Here is a 17,728-nt window from a genome sequence, read left to right on the forward strand (position 1 = left end):
GATTTGGTGAGGAACTTGGGGGGTCATATATAGTGGGGATTCACGGTATAACAATTAATGTAGGATTCACGTTAATATGTAATGAAGGTAAATGTATAAGATCGGGGAAATGGTAAATTTCGAGCTGCGACATATATGTGAATATGTATGTTAAGTTTTACTCAGACAACACAACAACAACCTCTCTTGCTATTTCAGAAACTGCATGGAAATGAACTTAGTTGTCGTTTCTCACTGCCGTAATTTGTTTGCATTAAAAATCAGTAGACCTTGATTTGCATGCAGGCAAACCCGACTCAGCTCTTGAATATTTGGATTAACCTTTGAATATTTAGGTAATGTTGTATGTTAGAATGGTAGGGATATCCTTGTCTGGTTTAATGTACAACATTAATGGGATACCATTGTCTAGATAGTTTAACTTACAATTCATTATAAGTTAACGTTAGGTAAACTGTATTTTTCCGTTCTCCATCAAAACAAGGAATGAAAAATAAGGGAAATGGATGAAGAAAGGAGCAAAAAAAAGCTTCTTTCTGAAACTCCAGGAACAACAATAAGAATCAGTTTCGTCACTTTCGTGAAGGTAAATCCAACCCTAGCTATTGATGAAACATCACTTTTTTGGCCCGTAGCTAAATTGGTGTTGAAGAAGATTGAAAAGGGGTTGGGTTCACTCAAATCATATTCAGCTTCAATCCCTTCGAGTGCCTCGCCTGCGCCAGCTGTCCTATACGGCGGCTACCGGCCGCTCAACACCCTCAGCTAGACTTACCGTAATGGAATCCCATATATACCTCCAAAGCCTCACCCCTGCATGTTCAATTTGCATGATTAGGTCGGAGCCTGAGAACGATACACCAACCGCGACGAGCGGTTTACCTGATATATATTGACACTGTAATAAACGCAAGAAGAAAAAAGTTTATTTCGTGTGACTGATCTTACCTTTTCACCCTCATAGAGAAACTATCGTATTATAGGAATCAAAGAAGTCAGCAAGGTACGTACATCCATTGTTTGCAGAATTGCTGCAAGATTTTGTTATAAACCTTATCTTTGAATTTTCTTTTGAAATGTGAAAACTACATAGGACATGAATACAAAACTCCTTAAAGAAGAAACCAAAAAAAAAAAAGAAAAAAAAGTGGTTTGAGACTTTGAGCTTAGACTTTCGAAAATTCTTCCACGCACCAAGGTGTAAGTGAACCGAACAACTAATATGCAATATATATTTTGATCTGGCCATCCACGTCGCATTATCATGTATGTATTCTAATACTGTTAATAAAACTAAAACAAAAAAAAAATAGTCCTAAGTGTTTCCAACAGAGAAGATCAGGACTTGAGGTCGAATACGAGGTAATCTTATTATGAGCGCTTAATTTGACCGGATAAAAAATGAAAATGAAAGGAAGAAATTTAAGGTCTCTAGTTTTCATTGGATATTCGCATATGGCTATTTGATGACTTACACATTAATGGTACAAGTGCACCTTGGTGCGTAGAATCCGCTCGTTAGACTTCCCTACCAAATGGAGGGAGGCATAGTTTCTAAACTATTAAGGGAACACCTCGTTTATCAATATATCTTCAAAGGCATCACTAAGAGATATCAATAACACAATAAAAATAAAAGCAGCCAGAATCGTGATTACAATCCAGGTCATGTCACAAGCAGACATAATGTGGCAGCTCCCGATAGAGATAAAGCCTGATATAAGCAATTAACTCTTCATATTCCGAAGGAAGTCCTTTTAAGTAGACAAGAAACAACTTCACCGTCCTCCATTGGACACCCGACTGCATGGAGGCTATTGACAATATTTTTCACCTTGTTGATGTATAAACGCATGCCAAAGGTATATACCTTTTTTCATCTTCAGATTTTCGAGGCGATCCTTAAGACGTTTGACGTGAGCTGTTGCCTCTTGAGCAAATAGGCGTTCAAAGATCAACCACAGAGCTCTTCCATTTGTGCATCCTAGTGCATGTTGGAGTAGAAGGTCTTCAGATAAGCTTTCATTGATCAAACCCAGGTGTAACTGGTTCTTCTTAGTCCAATGAGTATAAGCTTATTCAGTGCCACTTGGTGGACACAACTCTCTTCCTTCGGCGAGATCCAATATATCATGGAAATTGAGGATTGGGGTGATGAAGGATTTCCACAGCAAGTAATCGTGCGACCCTGTGAGTAACAGTGAGTTTGACTGGCAATCTGGCATAGAGATTGAAACTTGTTGAGGAGGTTGAGAGGTCGATGACGATGACATTAGTACGATAATCGTTTATGTGCAAAGACACCTAAAAGATAGAGAAGCATTTTATTCGGAGATTATCAATCTTCTAGGTATTTAACTATTTATAGAGAATTAGCACTATATATATTATCAGTTGAAAATAGAACTCGACTAGAATTAGGATTTATACTCCTCGATCCATACTAATCCCAGATTACTAGTTCAGCTAATAATCAAACCCCAGTCCCCAACTTGGTTGGATAAACTTAAATTCTTCGATAACAAACATTTATATTATTTCTATTCATAAAGAAGAAGAAAAACATTTATATTATTCCAGTAGGCATACAGCTAAGAGAAGCATATCATAATATCATCATTTTTGGTCCCATATATGCACATTAAAATTCCCAACTCAATCAGATGCTGAATCTGGTTCTTTATCTCTATCCTTGACTGATTGGGAGCTTCTCTTCTCATATCTCTTTTCTATTCTATCAATCTAAGCTAACACATATTCCCCATCATATTGTATAAATTATTTTGCTAATTAGAGTATACATATAGTCATGGATTAGAATGTACTAAAATGGTTTACAAAGTTTCTTTTACTATTACTTCGAAATTAGAGTACGTAATACAATGGATTGGAGTCTGTACGTATCGGTGTCATTTTGGCTGCGACTATTAATGCAATGGGTTACAATGTCCGCTTTGCTTCAAAAAACAAAAAACCTTTGTACGTGTATAGCTCATCAAGTGTGAACTTCAACAACTAATCGAGCTCTAATATTAATCATATTTCTTTCAAACAAAAGAGCTCTAGTCACCTCATAGTACTGGATTGCAATTCTTTGGCTAGATTATTAAGCATCAATGTACATGGCACGTCACTAGTATATAGAATAACTTTGTCACATATTTTGTAAATACCGTGTTATTATCTCATTTCAAAATCTATATTGTTACGTTGTAATAATGTTAGTTTTTTTTCATTCGCGCGCAAATGTAATATTCTCTTTTAGTAGTTACTCTTATCCGAATTAATTTTGACTTCTACGTCTCATTACATAACTTTATGTCATGATCCGAACAGTTCATATCCTAAACTCCTTTTTTGGGATGTTATTATATAAATATTTCTTAAAAAGATAAAGGGGGAAAATGGGGAATAATAGGAAGGAAATAGGGAGAATGAGTCAGGCAAGCAAGCACCTGGTTGGCAAATGGGAAAGAAAGGAAGACAAGGGCTCTCTGTCTCTCTAATTCTGAAATGTAAATGACAGACTGGCGTTAGCGAGGTCAAGCAGAGAGAGACTGTCTCTCTCTCTCTCTCTCTCATGTATATATAGATAAATATACATATATAAATATAGAGGTGTACCTCTGTATAATTCTTTGGTTTTTCAAGAATTTTAGTCCTGTATTATCGCCTGGGGTTCTGCAGAGAGGCAGAGAGAAACACCATGAGTCTCTTTGGTCTTGGAAGCAGGTATGTACTTGCTATATATGATAATGATTTCAAAGTTTGGAAAATCTGATTCTGGTTTTTCCTTTCATGCAATATTTCTCAAGAATGGATGATTAGACCAGAACGCTTATGGGTTCTGATGATATGTCGAAACATATCTCACATCTGATTGATTAGTCCCTGCATGCTTTCTTTGTAGCATTATAGACTCATGCCTCTGTTACAATGAGCATCAATTAGAAAACGGAATTTACATTGATTTATATATATGATTGCTCATTGCAATTTGAATCAGGAAGGTTTAGATAAAGATGTTCTCTTTAATATGGTTTCTTGCTTTTAGAAGACAAAATCCATACTTTGTTCTCCTGTTGATTTTGGAAGATTTGATCTTTCTTTTTTTCATCATTCAGAAATCAAAAGACATTCCGGCCTAAAAAGAGTGCTCCATCAGGAAGCAAGGTTGGTGTTACATACTTTTTTCTTACCCTTTTGTTTATCAAAGGATATGTCTTCTGTAGCTGTTGTTAATATGTATTGTAAAAATGCAGGGTGCTCAGCTCCAACAACATATTGATGCTACTTTGGGCAGTGGGAACCTTAGGGAAGCCGTGCGTCTGCCCCCCGGAGAAGATATAAATGAATGGCTCGCAGTGAACAGTAAGAACTTTGAATCAATAACCTTCTGAAATTGAAGATCATCAGAACCATGATATATACATAAATGTGTTACTTTCTGTGAAAATTGTGATTGCAACATATGGAGCTTGTTTCAAATCCACTCTTTTTACTGCAGCTGTTGATTTTTTCAACCAAGTGAATATTCTGTTTGGTACTCTCACCGAGTTCTGCACGCCCGTCAATTGTCCAACAATGTCTGCAGGACCAAAGTATAGTTCTTGATCATCTCAATTAAATCATCTTTCTAGTTTAGGTTGTTAAGCCTATGCATTTGATGGCAAGTCTTGATTACCAATCTTCCTCCCTTTTTGTAGTTTGTGCCTTTGTTTCATCTAAGTGCTCATTTTGGTTCAACTTTACAGGTATGAGTACAGATGGGCTGATGGTGTTAACATTAAGAAACCAATAGAGGTGTCTGCTCCAAAATATGTCGAATATTTAATGGATTGGATTGAAGTTCAGCTAGATGAGGAATCAATATTTCCTCAAAAATTGGGTAAGCAGACATTCTTGATAAAACTAAGCTAAGCATTTTACAGGAACCAGCTTATAATGCACCTTATGTTGTTGCAGGGGCACCATTTCCACCAAATTTCATAGATGTTGTCAAGACCATCTTTAAGCGAATGTTCCGTGTTTATGCGCATATATATCACTCTCACTTCCAGAAAATTGTGAGTCTGAAGGAAGAAGCTCATCTCAACACTTGCTTCAAGCACTTTGTTCTCTTCACTTGGGTAAGTTACCCTTGCTAAGAAATACAATACACATACATTCACGTATGTATACAGGCGTTTGTATTCATTTCGATTGCATTGTTTTCTATGATGCAGGAATTCAACTTGATTGACAAAGGAGAGCTTGCACCTCTTCAAGACCTTGTTGACTCTATTCTACAGCCAAAGTGACAGTAGATCTTTTGTCTGCAATTTTTGTCCTTTGAGACCGTAATGAGTGATACGCAGGTTTTGACAGCTTCTGCTTAGCCCTTGTAATTTTGTCAAATGAGATGCCAACAAGCACCCTCTCTCTCTGTTTCTCTCTGTCTTCCTTGTAAGGACCAACCCCATAGTTTATTCTTGAGAATCAAAAGAAGAAACTGTTTCTGGTTGTAATTTTCAAGTGATTGAATTACAACTCCATAAACTGTTTGTTTGTTCTGGTTATCCATAAACTGTTTGTTTAAATCTGCCTAACTCGCTAGTCATGGAAGGGAAGAAACCTTTTTCTGGGTGTAAGTTTTCAAGTGATTGAATTACAACCCCATACTTATCAAATTCACCGATGGTTTCATTTAGAGAAGCCAATTTGTGGCCTAATGAAGGACAATTATGTTGTTGGTGCTTTATGTTGGTGAATAACAATTGAAAAAACAGGAGGAGGTTCACCTTGACAGAAGAGAAGGATTCCTCAAGTCAGCCAGAAGAGCTTGATGTATGAAATGGAAAAGCAAACTGCAAGAAAATGGATACTCTTTGAATTACAATTTCATATGGTTGCAAAATACATTCCCTATCACATTCTCAGTGCCTTGTATTCCTATCATATTCTCAAAAAAGAAAATTAAGAATCAATAATTTGCAAAACCAAACAGCAGCGTCCTCTAATTGTAGTGGTACAGTAGCAATGAGGTTATCTATTCACGGTATCAATTTTTACTTTCCAGTAGTTCTGGAAAAATGATATACACCGGACTTCGGTCGTGACACTCAAATTAGAGAACTTCCGACTTTTCTTGCCTTGAATTCCACAACTGCTCCCGGGATTGTTTCTTCTCTTCCAAATGAGCATGTGCACTTGCCAATCAACCTACTGTTTGCAATTGGAAAATTCAGATTGCATTGCCCTGCCAATATTTCTGAAACAACGGCAACACATAGCTTGAGGTCTGTACATTTGGCTGAGCTTACAACATCATACAATGCAAAACTGTTAGCCGGCCTCTACTATCTCGATCTTGTTTCACAAATACAGCCCGGAAAGGGATTTGCGTAGAAACTCTCTTCCAGCTTCGGAAACTCTCCAGGTTCCCTCAGATATGGAGACCCATCTCTGTCATGGTGAAGCTTCTTTACCTTGGAACTAAACTTCTTCCAAGAGATTTTTCCTTGGTCTAAATCATCAACAAGTTTTACAAAATTCATCCTGCATCAACAATGAAATGACGATTATTTACTGCACTGAATGAAAGAAAGGTTAAACAAAACAATCAATAATGCCAAAACAGAGAACAAGGACGAGGTATGAACATACTTGTCTGGACTGATGGTCTTCTTAAAGTTCTCAAAGCGCCTATGACCTTGAACTGCTTTTGCCATGTTTCCATCATATGTATAAAGAAAAGCATCACTCTCCAAGGCCACAACATAGTCTATACCAGCCAACATGTTCTGATGATTCTTAAATGGACTCAGCTCTTCTTCTGTGGCGAGAGTAGAATGGGAGAAGATGTTTGGGAAGTCATTCTCAAGATGTTGCATACTACCATTCCCATAAGCTTCACCAGCTACCAAATAAATCCTGGTGTTTGATGGAAAACCCAGCCCTCGGAGCAAAAGTGAAGTCTCCCTAGGGGTCAATGGGCAACCACCAAGCAACCTTCGCTCTGTCCCATTAATCTCTTTCTCCTTCCAGTGGCTGACTTCATAGCGCATTCTGCGTAGTTCGTCATCCTCTTCTGCTGTCAAACTATGACTACAGCCCGTAAATGCAAGCATATCCTTCTCATACCTGTAATAAAATTTGGAGTTACAAACTGATATAAATGGATAGAGACTAGTCTAAACATTTGCAGGACTCACCCTCCTTATCAAAGAAAAGAAGTATAAACCTACTATTCCAATGAAAAGTATTTACTGCAAGCCCATTTCATCTCTGCAAAGATGACTCACACATTATTAATCTAAAGTTACAAATACTTGCCTCAAGTGGAGAGCAAGGTAAGGACCTCCATTCTGCCTCATTCCAGAAACTAAGGTTTTTCCAAGTTGTTCTATTGGAGCTGAATATTTTAATGCCCTGTAATTCACACGACACCTCAATCTTTGAATGGAACTTGGGAGGTCATTGTTGGAAAGCCGAGAATCAGTATGAGTGAGATAGACTGCCGTGTGCTGCTTCAGCAGTGGGAGGACCTCTGACTTGTAATAACTTGCCTGGCCAGAATTACACATACCAGCTGAAAACAGTTAATTTGAGAAATGGTAATAAATGCCATTAGATAAAGTTGGGAAATTAGAGAGAAGTGCATCCACTAATACGCATTGCAAAGGTACATCTGTGTATCTAACAGGCTGGCGGGGTTATATGTGTGCCTAACAGGCTTGAAACAGTGTACACAGACAGAGCTGTGTGCAAAGAGAGCACATCTCCCATCCTTAATGATTGCCCAATTCATATTCCTCCCACAATATGAAAGGAAAATGCTTATTACTTTATATAATAGCTTATGTTCACCTTAGACCAAGATATTGGTGTCTTGTTGAAAGGTTCAATTCCTGCATATTCAGGTGGTAATGCCTCAACTATGTGGATATCATCCTTTAATGTCTCAATGAAGTGTTGCCAATCAAAAAGATCTTTAAAGCCACTGCAAGGAGATAAGAAGAAATTAGCTCGGAGTACATGAGCGGAAAGGAATGTGACCTGGAGCGCATAAACACCATATGAAACTTTTAAGTACGTCAATCCATTTGCACAAGAACAGAAATAAACCAACCTGTCATCAGCCCAGTAGGAGGTGTGATCAAGCGAAGGTAAGACAAGTGTTGCCTTCATAATCTTAGCAACAGCAACCATATCACAAATCTGCATTCTAAAATTTTCATGCATCAGACTAAAGTCTATAATAGTAGATTATTAACTAATGTGGAAAATTAAAGTGTACAATAGCCAGACCCCAAATCTCATCTGATTCAAGCCACCGTTGGCATTTATAAGAATGTAACCATTGGTCTTTGGATCTGGCTCTGCCAAAAAAGTGAAAGTAAGAGATGAGAGAATGAAAACCTCATGCTAAAAAATCTACACAGAGGCAGGTTGGATAAATAACAGTGATATACAGAGAGAAAGATAGGTGCAAATGCCCATAATATCTTGTGTAACACATTGTTGTGAATTATACCAAAGAAAGTTACATACTTTTGTGGCTTTTTGGATGGTCAATGCACTGACTGTAATTTGCACTGTTGGGTCGGGACCAGATACCTGTCCACTGAACCAGAAGTGAATATCACAAATGAATCAAAAAATGAGAATAGAGAAGCCAACAAGATCAAGACATAAGACTTAAGACTTACTTCAGCTCTGTTCTCTCTACCAACCACACCAGACGCCACCATTTTCAGAGTCCGTTCTACATCACTTCCTCCGTCTCTATACCCATAATCATGAGAGCTTTCATCAATCCGATTTGAATGAGTCATGGACCCAGAATTATCCTAATTAGAAGATTGCAAACATTTAGGATTAAAAAAAAAACATAAAATGCGTATAAGCATGAAATGCAAGAGCACAAAGATACTCGAACACTCAGCATTTGTCTACAAGTTATCAATTGTAATGACAGATCAAAACTATCATTATACATACATAAAGACAAAATTCTAAAAGTCCACATCTACTGAGAATACTAATTATGATTCATTTGAATCTCGGAACATGCTAAATGTGAATTTGGGAGCAGGGTCAAGAGTTTATCTATGCTCATTTTCGATGCAGTTTTCCCATGTACTCTACTATATGCAAGGAAACAGGTTCTACAAACTAAAACCAGGTTCAATATATCCATTCAATCCAATGAAAACTAATAAAGCAGCTACATTGGGAACTCTCCCACCTCTTTTTTAACAGACACACATGAATATTCCAATCTATATGCACTAAAATCATTGGCTGATACTAAAAATCTAAACCAAGCAGTAAAACAAAAAAGTTAAACTTTAATGCAATAGTTATCATAGAGAAGCAACAACACCAACCTGATTGGAGCTTGCAGTTTCAATAGCAGATCCAAACCAACCAGTAGCACAAATCTTAAGAATCCCCAGAAACAAACACACCCCACAAAACGCAAAGAACATCCAATGCCCAAGTCTCTTCCTTTCCCTCAACCCCATCTCCACCACCACCGCCTCAATCGGCTTCCTCAGAAACCCTCTCACCGCCGCTCTCTGCGTCACGTGGCCGCCGCCGCTCTGCGTCACAAACCCCTCGCCGGCGCCGCCGATCTCGGATCTCGGCGAGTTCATCTGCAGGTCCACCTCGTACTGCGTACTGAACCCGCCGCCGGCGATCCCGCCGTCGTCATTGTTGGCGGCGGCGGCGGCGGAGGAGGAGGAGGAGAAAGGGTTGCGCTTGAAGGAGTGGGCGCGGCGGGTCATGGCGCCGGAGAAGCGCGGGGAGTTGACGCGCTGGGAGACGCCGCCGTCGGCGGAGGTGGAGGAGTGGAGGTGGTGGTGGTGGCCCATGACCGGAGAGAGAGTGAAACGGTGCGTTTTATAGAGTGAGTGGAATTGAAGACGAGCATTGATGAATGGGATTGGGGTGAGATCGCATAGGATTATAAAGGCGCTGCCTGTTTGAGCTCTCAAAGTGAAAATGTGAGAGATAGAGTCTGAGATTGATTGAATTTGAGAATGGTGGATTTTGGGGTTTATTTAAATTGGGGATTTGATGCTGACACTTAAATGCTTGCAAATTTTGTTTTTTTTTTGTTTTTGGAGGGGAGTGGTGGATTGGCCATGTCTAGGCACGATTCCATTTCTGTAAAAAAAGCTATGGAAGGAAGGAAATCAAATAAAACTGTTTTTTCTATGATTTCCTTTTATAAAAAACGAAAATTGATGGTCAAGTGATGTGTGTAGTAACATAAAAGAACTATCGACACATAACATAACAACGTTCATGAACTTATTAGGACTGGATTCAACGCAACGGTCGTATATGCATTCGTGGAGTTCAAGATTGATAATCTTGAAGTGATCATGTGATTGATGAGTTATTGCCTTCAGACAAGATTGAGAAAATTTGGTAAATGTAATCGGCCATTGATAATTAAAATGTTAAGCTTTCTTGATTTGTTCATACATTATTTGTTTTTCCTTTAGAAACAACAGCTCGTATATGAATATTACACCAAAAGGGAAGATTTTTGTCCTAGAGAAAATCTGTGTTGTGGTTAGTTATAAACTTTACAAGGGTCCAAATATTTCCAAATGGAATAGAAAGAAGCAGCCTGGATTTTTCTTAGGACGCGTCTTGAGAAATTTTGATAAATAACCTCTTTTAGACCATTGAGTTGATTTTTGACCATGTTTTTTCAAACTATTTGAAAAATAACCATATAAGGGGATCAAAAGTCTCAAATACCCTTATTTAAATTTCTCTCGTTTTATCCAACCTCTATCATTCGTTTATTTAAGATCAAATTCAAAAACTGAAACACACAAAATATATTCCTTTCATCTCCTCCGCAAGGGCTTTTGTTCAGATCTCTCGTGTAGTCATTATTGTCCAAGACTCTATCTAGTTGAAAGTGTAACATGTATATTTGATTTCATTGTCTCATATATGGCTTAACTTGTAATTGTCGAAAAAAATCAATAGTCCGTATACAAAGTCTGCAAATCAAGATGTATGCTATGAATTTCCAATTTCTAAATTGGTTCGTAGTGCAAAAAGTAATATTGACACCTCATGCATGGATTGTACAGAACCTGAGATTTATGTTATCAATGTCTTCTCTTCATTATTTTAATAAAAGGAAGTTCATCAAACAGTTAGAAGGTATAAGACTTCACCACTAGATTCCATAGTAATACCAGATCATAAAGAAAAGTGACCAAGCACTCAAGAGCTCATTAGTCAATGCTAATATCAGTTTTCTCTCTTATTTGAGGGAGAAAAACAAAAATAGCTTCAAATCTTTCATGTACAAGCTTCGTTAAGCATGTTCATCATTCGTATCATTAAAAAGCCCTCCCATAGGAGTGGCATACTGACATGTCTATAAATTTCTAGCCAATATACTACACTTTCGCCAAATGCAAACTCTTCAGCCATTTAACTTTTTCCAGAGGGACGCGAAACAGCGTCATCATTATCTGGGAAACAAAAACAACTCATTGTTTGCAACCCCATATGCTAATGTCTTATTGCTAACTGATGTCAATATATATATATATATATATATCAATTATTTGGTATCAATGAGCTTAAGCCTTTATAATATATCACTTTAATTAATTACTGTATCAAGTTAACCACGTTATGCAACAAATTGGTCTTGGATGATTTTTTTTCAGGGATATGAAGGGAGGAAAGCACGAGCAAAAATGAAGAAGATCAAGCAATTTACAGATAATGAGAATTGCAAATGTTAAAAAGAAAATAAATTACACAAATGTAAATGAGGATAATTGGGACTTTTGATCTCTGTATATGGTTATTTTTTAATAATTTATAAAAACATGATTAAAAATCAACTCAAATGCCTAAAAGAGGTTATTTATTAAAATTTCTCACTCGTCTTCTTGCTGATTGAATTATTTGAATGTCTTTGTATATGCTAATGTCCTCTAGTGGAACACGTCACAAGTGAAACATGTACATCGAAAGCAGCCTTACTATAAAGGAATCAAAATTTAGATCTATAAATTAGACATTTGTCGCATCTCTACGAAATTACTATTATTGTTGGCTTTTTTCTCTTAGACTTGTTGTATGATGTAAACTCCTAACACCACCAGAACCTGCAAGTCAATATGAAACTAATCGAACGACCTACACTCGTCTAAAACAACTTTAAAGACTTGAAGTCTTCAAACAGTCTTGAAGGGTGACTATACAACAATTTTGGTCTTAAGAGTAGATAAAAATGTCTTATAAAAAAGAATAGATAAAATAATACAATAGAGTAAACAAGAATTCCGCCTACTTAATCTTATTTTATTAACCTCTTGATCTTATTTTATTGGATACATATGTTCTAAAATTCCCTTCAACATGTGAATATAGTGCAAAATTGGATGCATGAATATTACCTGTGGGTTGAAAGTTGTCTAGTTTGAATGCAAGCTATGGGTACATTACCCTATTGGAGCCAACAAATCCTGACTTTTCCTCATGGCATGCGCTGCTGCCTATTAGCTAACCAAGCCACCTTCAGAGCTCAAAGTCATCATTTGCTTCCCAAATTTCTCTGTTCACAGTTTGTGTTTTCAATTGCGGTGGGGGACATGTTCCTAAGTTTGGGCTGGAATGCACATTTGTGTAGTGATTACTTAGCTGTTATGAACATGAAGAAGCTGTGAGTCCGAGTCTTCACTATGCGGTCTATGTCTCATAATCAAACATAAAAAGCTTAAAATTTTAGATACATTAAATACCGTATAGAACGGTTTTTATGATTATGTCTCGTTTGAAGTTACCATTCAAAGTTAGATTTTAACAAATTCATGTCAACGCTTCACAAACATCATCCACTACGTTTTTACATCACTCCAGGAGGGATAATGCCTTCTCAAAGAAGGAAATGAAAAAAAAGAAGTTGAGAATGAGAAGAGGTATCTGTTTGAGAGGAAGGGTGGAAGGGGCACAAAATATGGCGGGAAAGAAGAAACTAGTAAAATCCCAATTAAAACACAGTAATCAAGATTACTATCTCCATTAATCTCTCTATTAAAAAATCCAATATAAATTTAACCTAAACCCAAAAGAGTGTCCTTTTACTTCTTCTTTGGTTTCTCCGATTCTCTCCCCACACTCCATCACTAACCGCCATTTCGCGCCATTTCTGATGACGGTCCTTAGATCGCGTGAGATCGCCCCGCCCAAAACGACGTCGCATCCCCCCAAAACGCGGCCCAAATCAGACCCACCCACCCCAGCCGTTACTACTCCTACTACTACTACTACTACCACCCCAGCCGTTAATTCCACATCCTCCTCCATATCCCAAAACCCTAACCCTAATTCCAATCCCAATCCCAAGCCCAGCGATTCCGGCTCAATACGGCGGCGGAGTCTCCGTCTCGCTTCGAAAACCCCCGATTCCGCCGCAGAGAGGAATACCCAAATCGGCGAAGTGGTTGTTGATTTGTTCGGAGAGAGGGTTACGGCTATGGGAGATGAGAAAGGGGCTGAGGACTTGAAATTGGGTTCTGGGTCGGACTCTGTGACCCGATTGAGTGGGAAAGGTTCGGGCTTTGGGGATGAGGAGAAGGGTTTGAGTGAATTAGGGCTTGGTGGTGATTTGGGGGTTTCTGGGGATAATGGTAAGGAGGAAGAGAAGAAGAGGAAGCTGGACATTGATATCAATTTGCCGGCTGCGGAATGTGAGGAGGAAGATGGAGGGAGTAGGAGCTTTTTGAGCTTGCGATCGGGGAAGAGAGTTGCGAAGAGAGGAGGGGATGGTGGTGGTGGTGGTGGTGGTAATGGGGAGTGGGGGAGTGATTTGAGTGCTGAGAAGAGTGGTGGTGTGAAAGGGAAGGGGAAGTGGGGTGAGATTAGTGTTATTGATGTGGTGGTGTTGGATTCGGATGAGGAAGATGAGAGGGTTATTGATGTGGTGGTGTTGGATTCGGATTCGAATGTGTTGCAGAGTGATGTTCCAAGTGGGGGGAGCTCTGAGGGGAAAGGGAAGAGGAACTTGAGTGATGTAGTTGAGGATTCGGAGGATGGGATGAGTTCCGGTGAGAATGGTGGGGGTAGAAGGAAGTTTAGCAGACAAGAAAAAGGGAAGGAGAAGTTGATTGGAGGAGCTTTGTTACCGAATGATTTTGACAAAGTGGAATTGGATTTCTTGGGAATAGGAGCATTGAGTGAGTTGAGTTCGATGCCCAATGTGGTGTTGAGTGAGTTGAGTTTGATGCCCAATGTGGTGTTGAGTGAATTGAGTTTGATGTCCAATGTGGTTCCGAGTCCTGCTCAGGTAGGGGAGAATGTAGCAATGCAAGAGCAGGTGCAGGCGAGGAACACTAATGCAAGAGAGGAGGGAAGAGACAGGAATCAATACATGGAACGGTTTCGGGACATAGCCAGGCAAAATGCTTCTCGCTTTGCTCGTTTCGATCCTCGAGAGGAAGAGGAGAATGATATGCCTCCTCAGGTTGATGTGGAGCTAGAGGATGAAGATTGGCCTGGTCCATTTTCTACTGCGATGAGGATTATGAGAGATGGAGCAGAAAAGAATATGCAAGAGCACAGTGCATCTAAAGACAAGACCAAACCAGCATTGGTGAAGTGGGTTCCCAAGCGTCAGGAACAGGATCTTGCAATATCAAAGAATTTGATCCCCTCATTGCAGGAGTTGTGTTTGTCTGTTCTTGCTAAGAATGCCGATGAAATAGTTTCACTTGAGAGTGTTCCAGATGCTTTGAGGCACCAGCTCAGTCATCTGCTCTGTGATTCTAGAAGAATGAATACTCATTTTTTCGAACTTCTTGTTCAAGGATCGCCAACAGAGGTTCGCTTAAGGGATTGCTCATGGTTGACAGAGGAAGAGTTCACAAAATCTTTTCAGCTCTGCGACATTACCAACTTAACAGTATGTTCTCTTATTGGTTGTTGTTTTACTTTCCTGTATAATGCTCCTTGGTATTTAGTATAAGTCCCCTGAACTTGATATATTTAAAGCTTACTGTCTGCTGCATTGGATCATAGTATTTGAGGGTAAAGCTATTTATGTCGTACTGAATCTACTTATTTCAGGAATTGCAACTAGTATATTATAACACTGATTCCCTTAATTCTAATAATTGCTCTATTCACTTGTCTATCATAGATTGATGCTAGTTAATGGCAACCTAAGCAGTTCTCAATCAAGTCTGTAGAATGGATCTGTTTATGGGTTATGTTTTCTTGTCAGTTGTCTCTGAAGATGAATATGTTGATAAGTTTGAAAACATGCTTCTCGACCTGCATCCATGTTAACGAAAGGATTAGGTTCTTGTTTGTGGCCGTTTTTGTTGCTTTCTCAGAAATGAGGGATTTACTTGTTTACTGAATGCAGACTCACAGCTTCTTGTTTACTTTTCACTGAATATTTCTTTGTTCTTCTGTGAAATTAGGTACTACAACTTGACCAATGTGGGCGCTGTCTGCCAGATTATATATTGAATTCTACCTTAGCTCGGTCAGCCAATTGCTTGCCCTCTTTAGTTTCTTTATCCCTCAGTGGTGCATGTCGTCTTTCAGATGTTGGGTTAGGTGCACTTGTCTCTTCTGTCCCTGCACTAAGATCTCTGAATCTCAGCCAGTGTTCCCTTCTCACTTCCTCAAGTATCGACACTTTAGCTAACTCATTGGGATCATTGCTGAAGGAACTATATTTAAATGATTGCCAAAGCATTGATGCTATGCAGATTCTACCTGCCTTAAAGAAGTTTGAACATTTGGAGGTATTGTGGCTGCCCGGCATTGAAAATGTTTGTGATGATTTTATTAAGGAGTTTATTTCTGCTCGTGGCCACAATTTGAAGGAGCTTAGTTTGACTGATTGCATGTAAGTTTGTACTCCATGTCAACACGTCTCCATGTACAACTTTCCAAGAATTATGTTTCTGTCATCTTTTATTGTAGTTCCATTGATTTTATGTTGAGATTCTACTTATGATGGTTGTTTTGATTTGCTGCAGAAATTTAACAGATTCATCTGTGAAAGTCTTAGCTGAAACGTGTTCTGGGTTATGTGCGCTTGACCTATTTAACTTGCATAAGCTGACAGATTATTCTTTAGGATATCTTGCAAATGGCTGCCGAGCAATTCAAACATTAAAATTTTGTCGCAATTCATTCAGGTGTTACCCTAAGCTATTATTTCTTGTGCGCTTTTAAGTGGTCATTGTTTTCTACATTGCTGCAATATTAGTATTTATGCTTTTGTTTGGATAAGTCCATAGACTTTGTAGATAGTTTTTAGTTGCATAGTCCTTCAAATGATTTTCCTGGCTTTGCTGATGTGACTGGGAAAAACATTGATACTGCACACTTTAAATTATGTCCGGATGATATACTAATGGATCTTTTTTGTTTTTGGCGTGACAGTGATGAAGCTGTTGCTGCATTCCTGGAAACTTCTGGAGAGTGTTTGAAAGAACTTTCACTAAATAATATCACGAAGGTAAGCTATGTTCTTCATCTCTCTATCACACACACAACATGCCCACACACTGTCAATTATCTGTTTGTTTGACAATTTCATAAACCAAAGCTGAGGTTTGACTATTATACCACTTGATTTAACTGTAGCTCTTGGGTTGAATGAGTATGTGTGAGCCTGGTTCACATAGCCAGAACTAGATGTCCTTAGATTATGATTATGGACTGGGTTGTTCTTTTCAGGTTGGTGACAACACAGCCATATCACTTGCCAGACATTCAAGGAACTTACATTGTCTGGATCTATCTTGGTGCCGGAATTTGACAGATGAGGCCCTGGGTTTGATTGTGGACAGCTGCCTATCTCTGAAGATGTTAAAACTGTTTGGATGCACTCAGGTATGTACCAAGCATACAACCGCCGTGATTTGTGTCACTATTTTGACTTGAAATCTCTAACATGCTGAAATGAAATGTCTTTCATAAGTGTTGACCAAACTTTATACACTGAGATTTCATATAAATAATAAGTGGTACTCCTTGCAGATTACAGACTTGTTCCTGTCTGGCCACTCAAATCCTGACGTAAAAATCATTGGCGTGAGAATGACTCCAATATTGAAAGATGTTAGGGTGCCTGATCCTGCAGCAGGTCCATTACATTATTCAGCAGTCTTCTAAATCTATAGCTTTTGTAAAGTGAACCCAATGCTTTTCGTGCATGTATGATCCAGAATAGGTCGAAAGATCAGGATTTTGTAAGCATTTTCATATCAACAAAGTGGAATTACTTCATTTTGAAAGATCAGGAATCTGATGACCTATTTCTAGTTTTGGTGGTTGGACCTTTTTTTTAGTAATGCCTTAACCTCTTTTAGCCTTTACTAGGTGATGCCCGCGCGTTGCCGCGGTTTGCAATGCCGGATATTAACTACCGCAACTGCTTCTGTTTTGTTCAATATTGTTGTTGTTTGATATGCCGATAGAATGCAGCAATATCACATAGGTGATGGACAAACTGCACTGACTTGGACAGTGATAAAAACCTGAAAATATTGCGAGTACATGGTGAGTACATTGACGACCATGTCCATCTCAATATTGTGATTTTCTAGCATTATAAGTGGAAATAACAGTTTGCAATTGTAAGTATATATAAATTGGTACGGAAGGACATTTTTTAGCAAGACACGAACCAATTTTCATATGTACATGGACATCATAGTAGGTGCCATTA

At 38.6% G+C, this 17,728-nt stretch overlaps 3 protein-coding genes across 3 annotated transcripts; 2 read left to right on the forward strand and 1 right to left on the reverse strand.

Moving 5' to 3' along the window:
• Nucleotides 1-3,521: 3,521 nt before the first annotated feature.
• Nucleotides 3,522-5,563, forward strand: LOC101295075 (MOB kinase activator-like 1-like). Its single transcript, XM_004287584.1, has 7 exons — nt 3,522-3,732; nt 4,125-4,173; nt 4,263-4,371; nt 4,508-4,601; nt 4,755-4,888; nt 4,966-5,129; nt 5,226-5,563. The coding sequence occupies exons 1-7, from the start codon at nt 3,707-3,709 to the stop codon at nt 5,298-5,300; spliced, it is 651 nt and encodes a 216-aa protein (XP_004287632.1). The 5' UTR covers nt 3,522-3,706; the 3' UTR covers nt 5,301-5,563.
• Nucleotides 5,564-6,230: 667 nt separating this feature from the next.
• On the reverse strand, nt 6,231-9,860 carry LOC101312200 (uncharacterized protein At1g04910-like). Its single transcript, XM_004288931.1, has 9 exons — nt 9,372-9,860; nt 8,691-8,831; nt 8,533-8,605; nt 8,290-8,360; nt 8,111-8,199; nt 7,849-7,981; nt 7,315-7,547; nt 6,646-7,122; nt 6,231-6,537 (listed from the first exon to the last, which is right to left on the reverse strand). The coding sequence occupies exons 1-9, from the start codon at nt 9,858-9,860 to the stop codon at nt 6,339-6,341; spliced, it is 1,905 nt and encodes a 634-aa protein (XP_004288979.1). The 3' UTR covers nt 6,231-6,338.
• A 3,329-nt stretch (nt 9,861-13,189) lies between these two features.
• Nucleotides 13,190-17,291, forward strand: LOC101312489. Its single transcript, XM_004288932.1, has 6 exons — nt 13,190-14,938; nt 15,462-15,895; nt 16,029-16,190; nt 16,438-16,513; nt 16,735-16,890; nt 17,038-17,291. Exons 1-6 carry the CDS (start codon nt 13,190-13,192, stop codon nt 17,170-17,172), a joined length of 2,712 nt encoding a protein of 903 aa, XP_004288980.1. The 3' UTR covers nt 17,173-17,291.
• The last annotated feature ends 437 nt before the right edge of the window (nt 17,292-17,728 follow it).

Source organism: Fragaria vesca, linkage group LG1, assembly GCF_000184155.1.
Source record: "Fragaria vesca subsp. vesca linkage group LG1, FraVesHawaii_1.0, whole genome shotgun sequence".
NCBI classification, from domain to species: domain Eukaryota; kingdom Viridiplantae; phylum Streptophyta; class Magnoliopsida; order Rosales; family Rosaceae; genus Fragaria; species Fragaria vesca.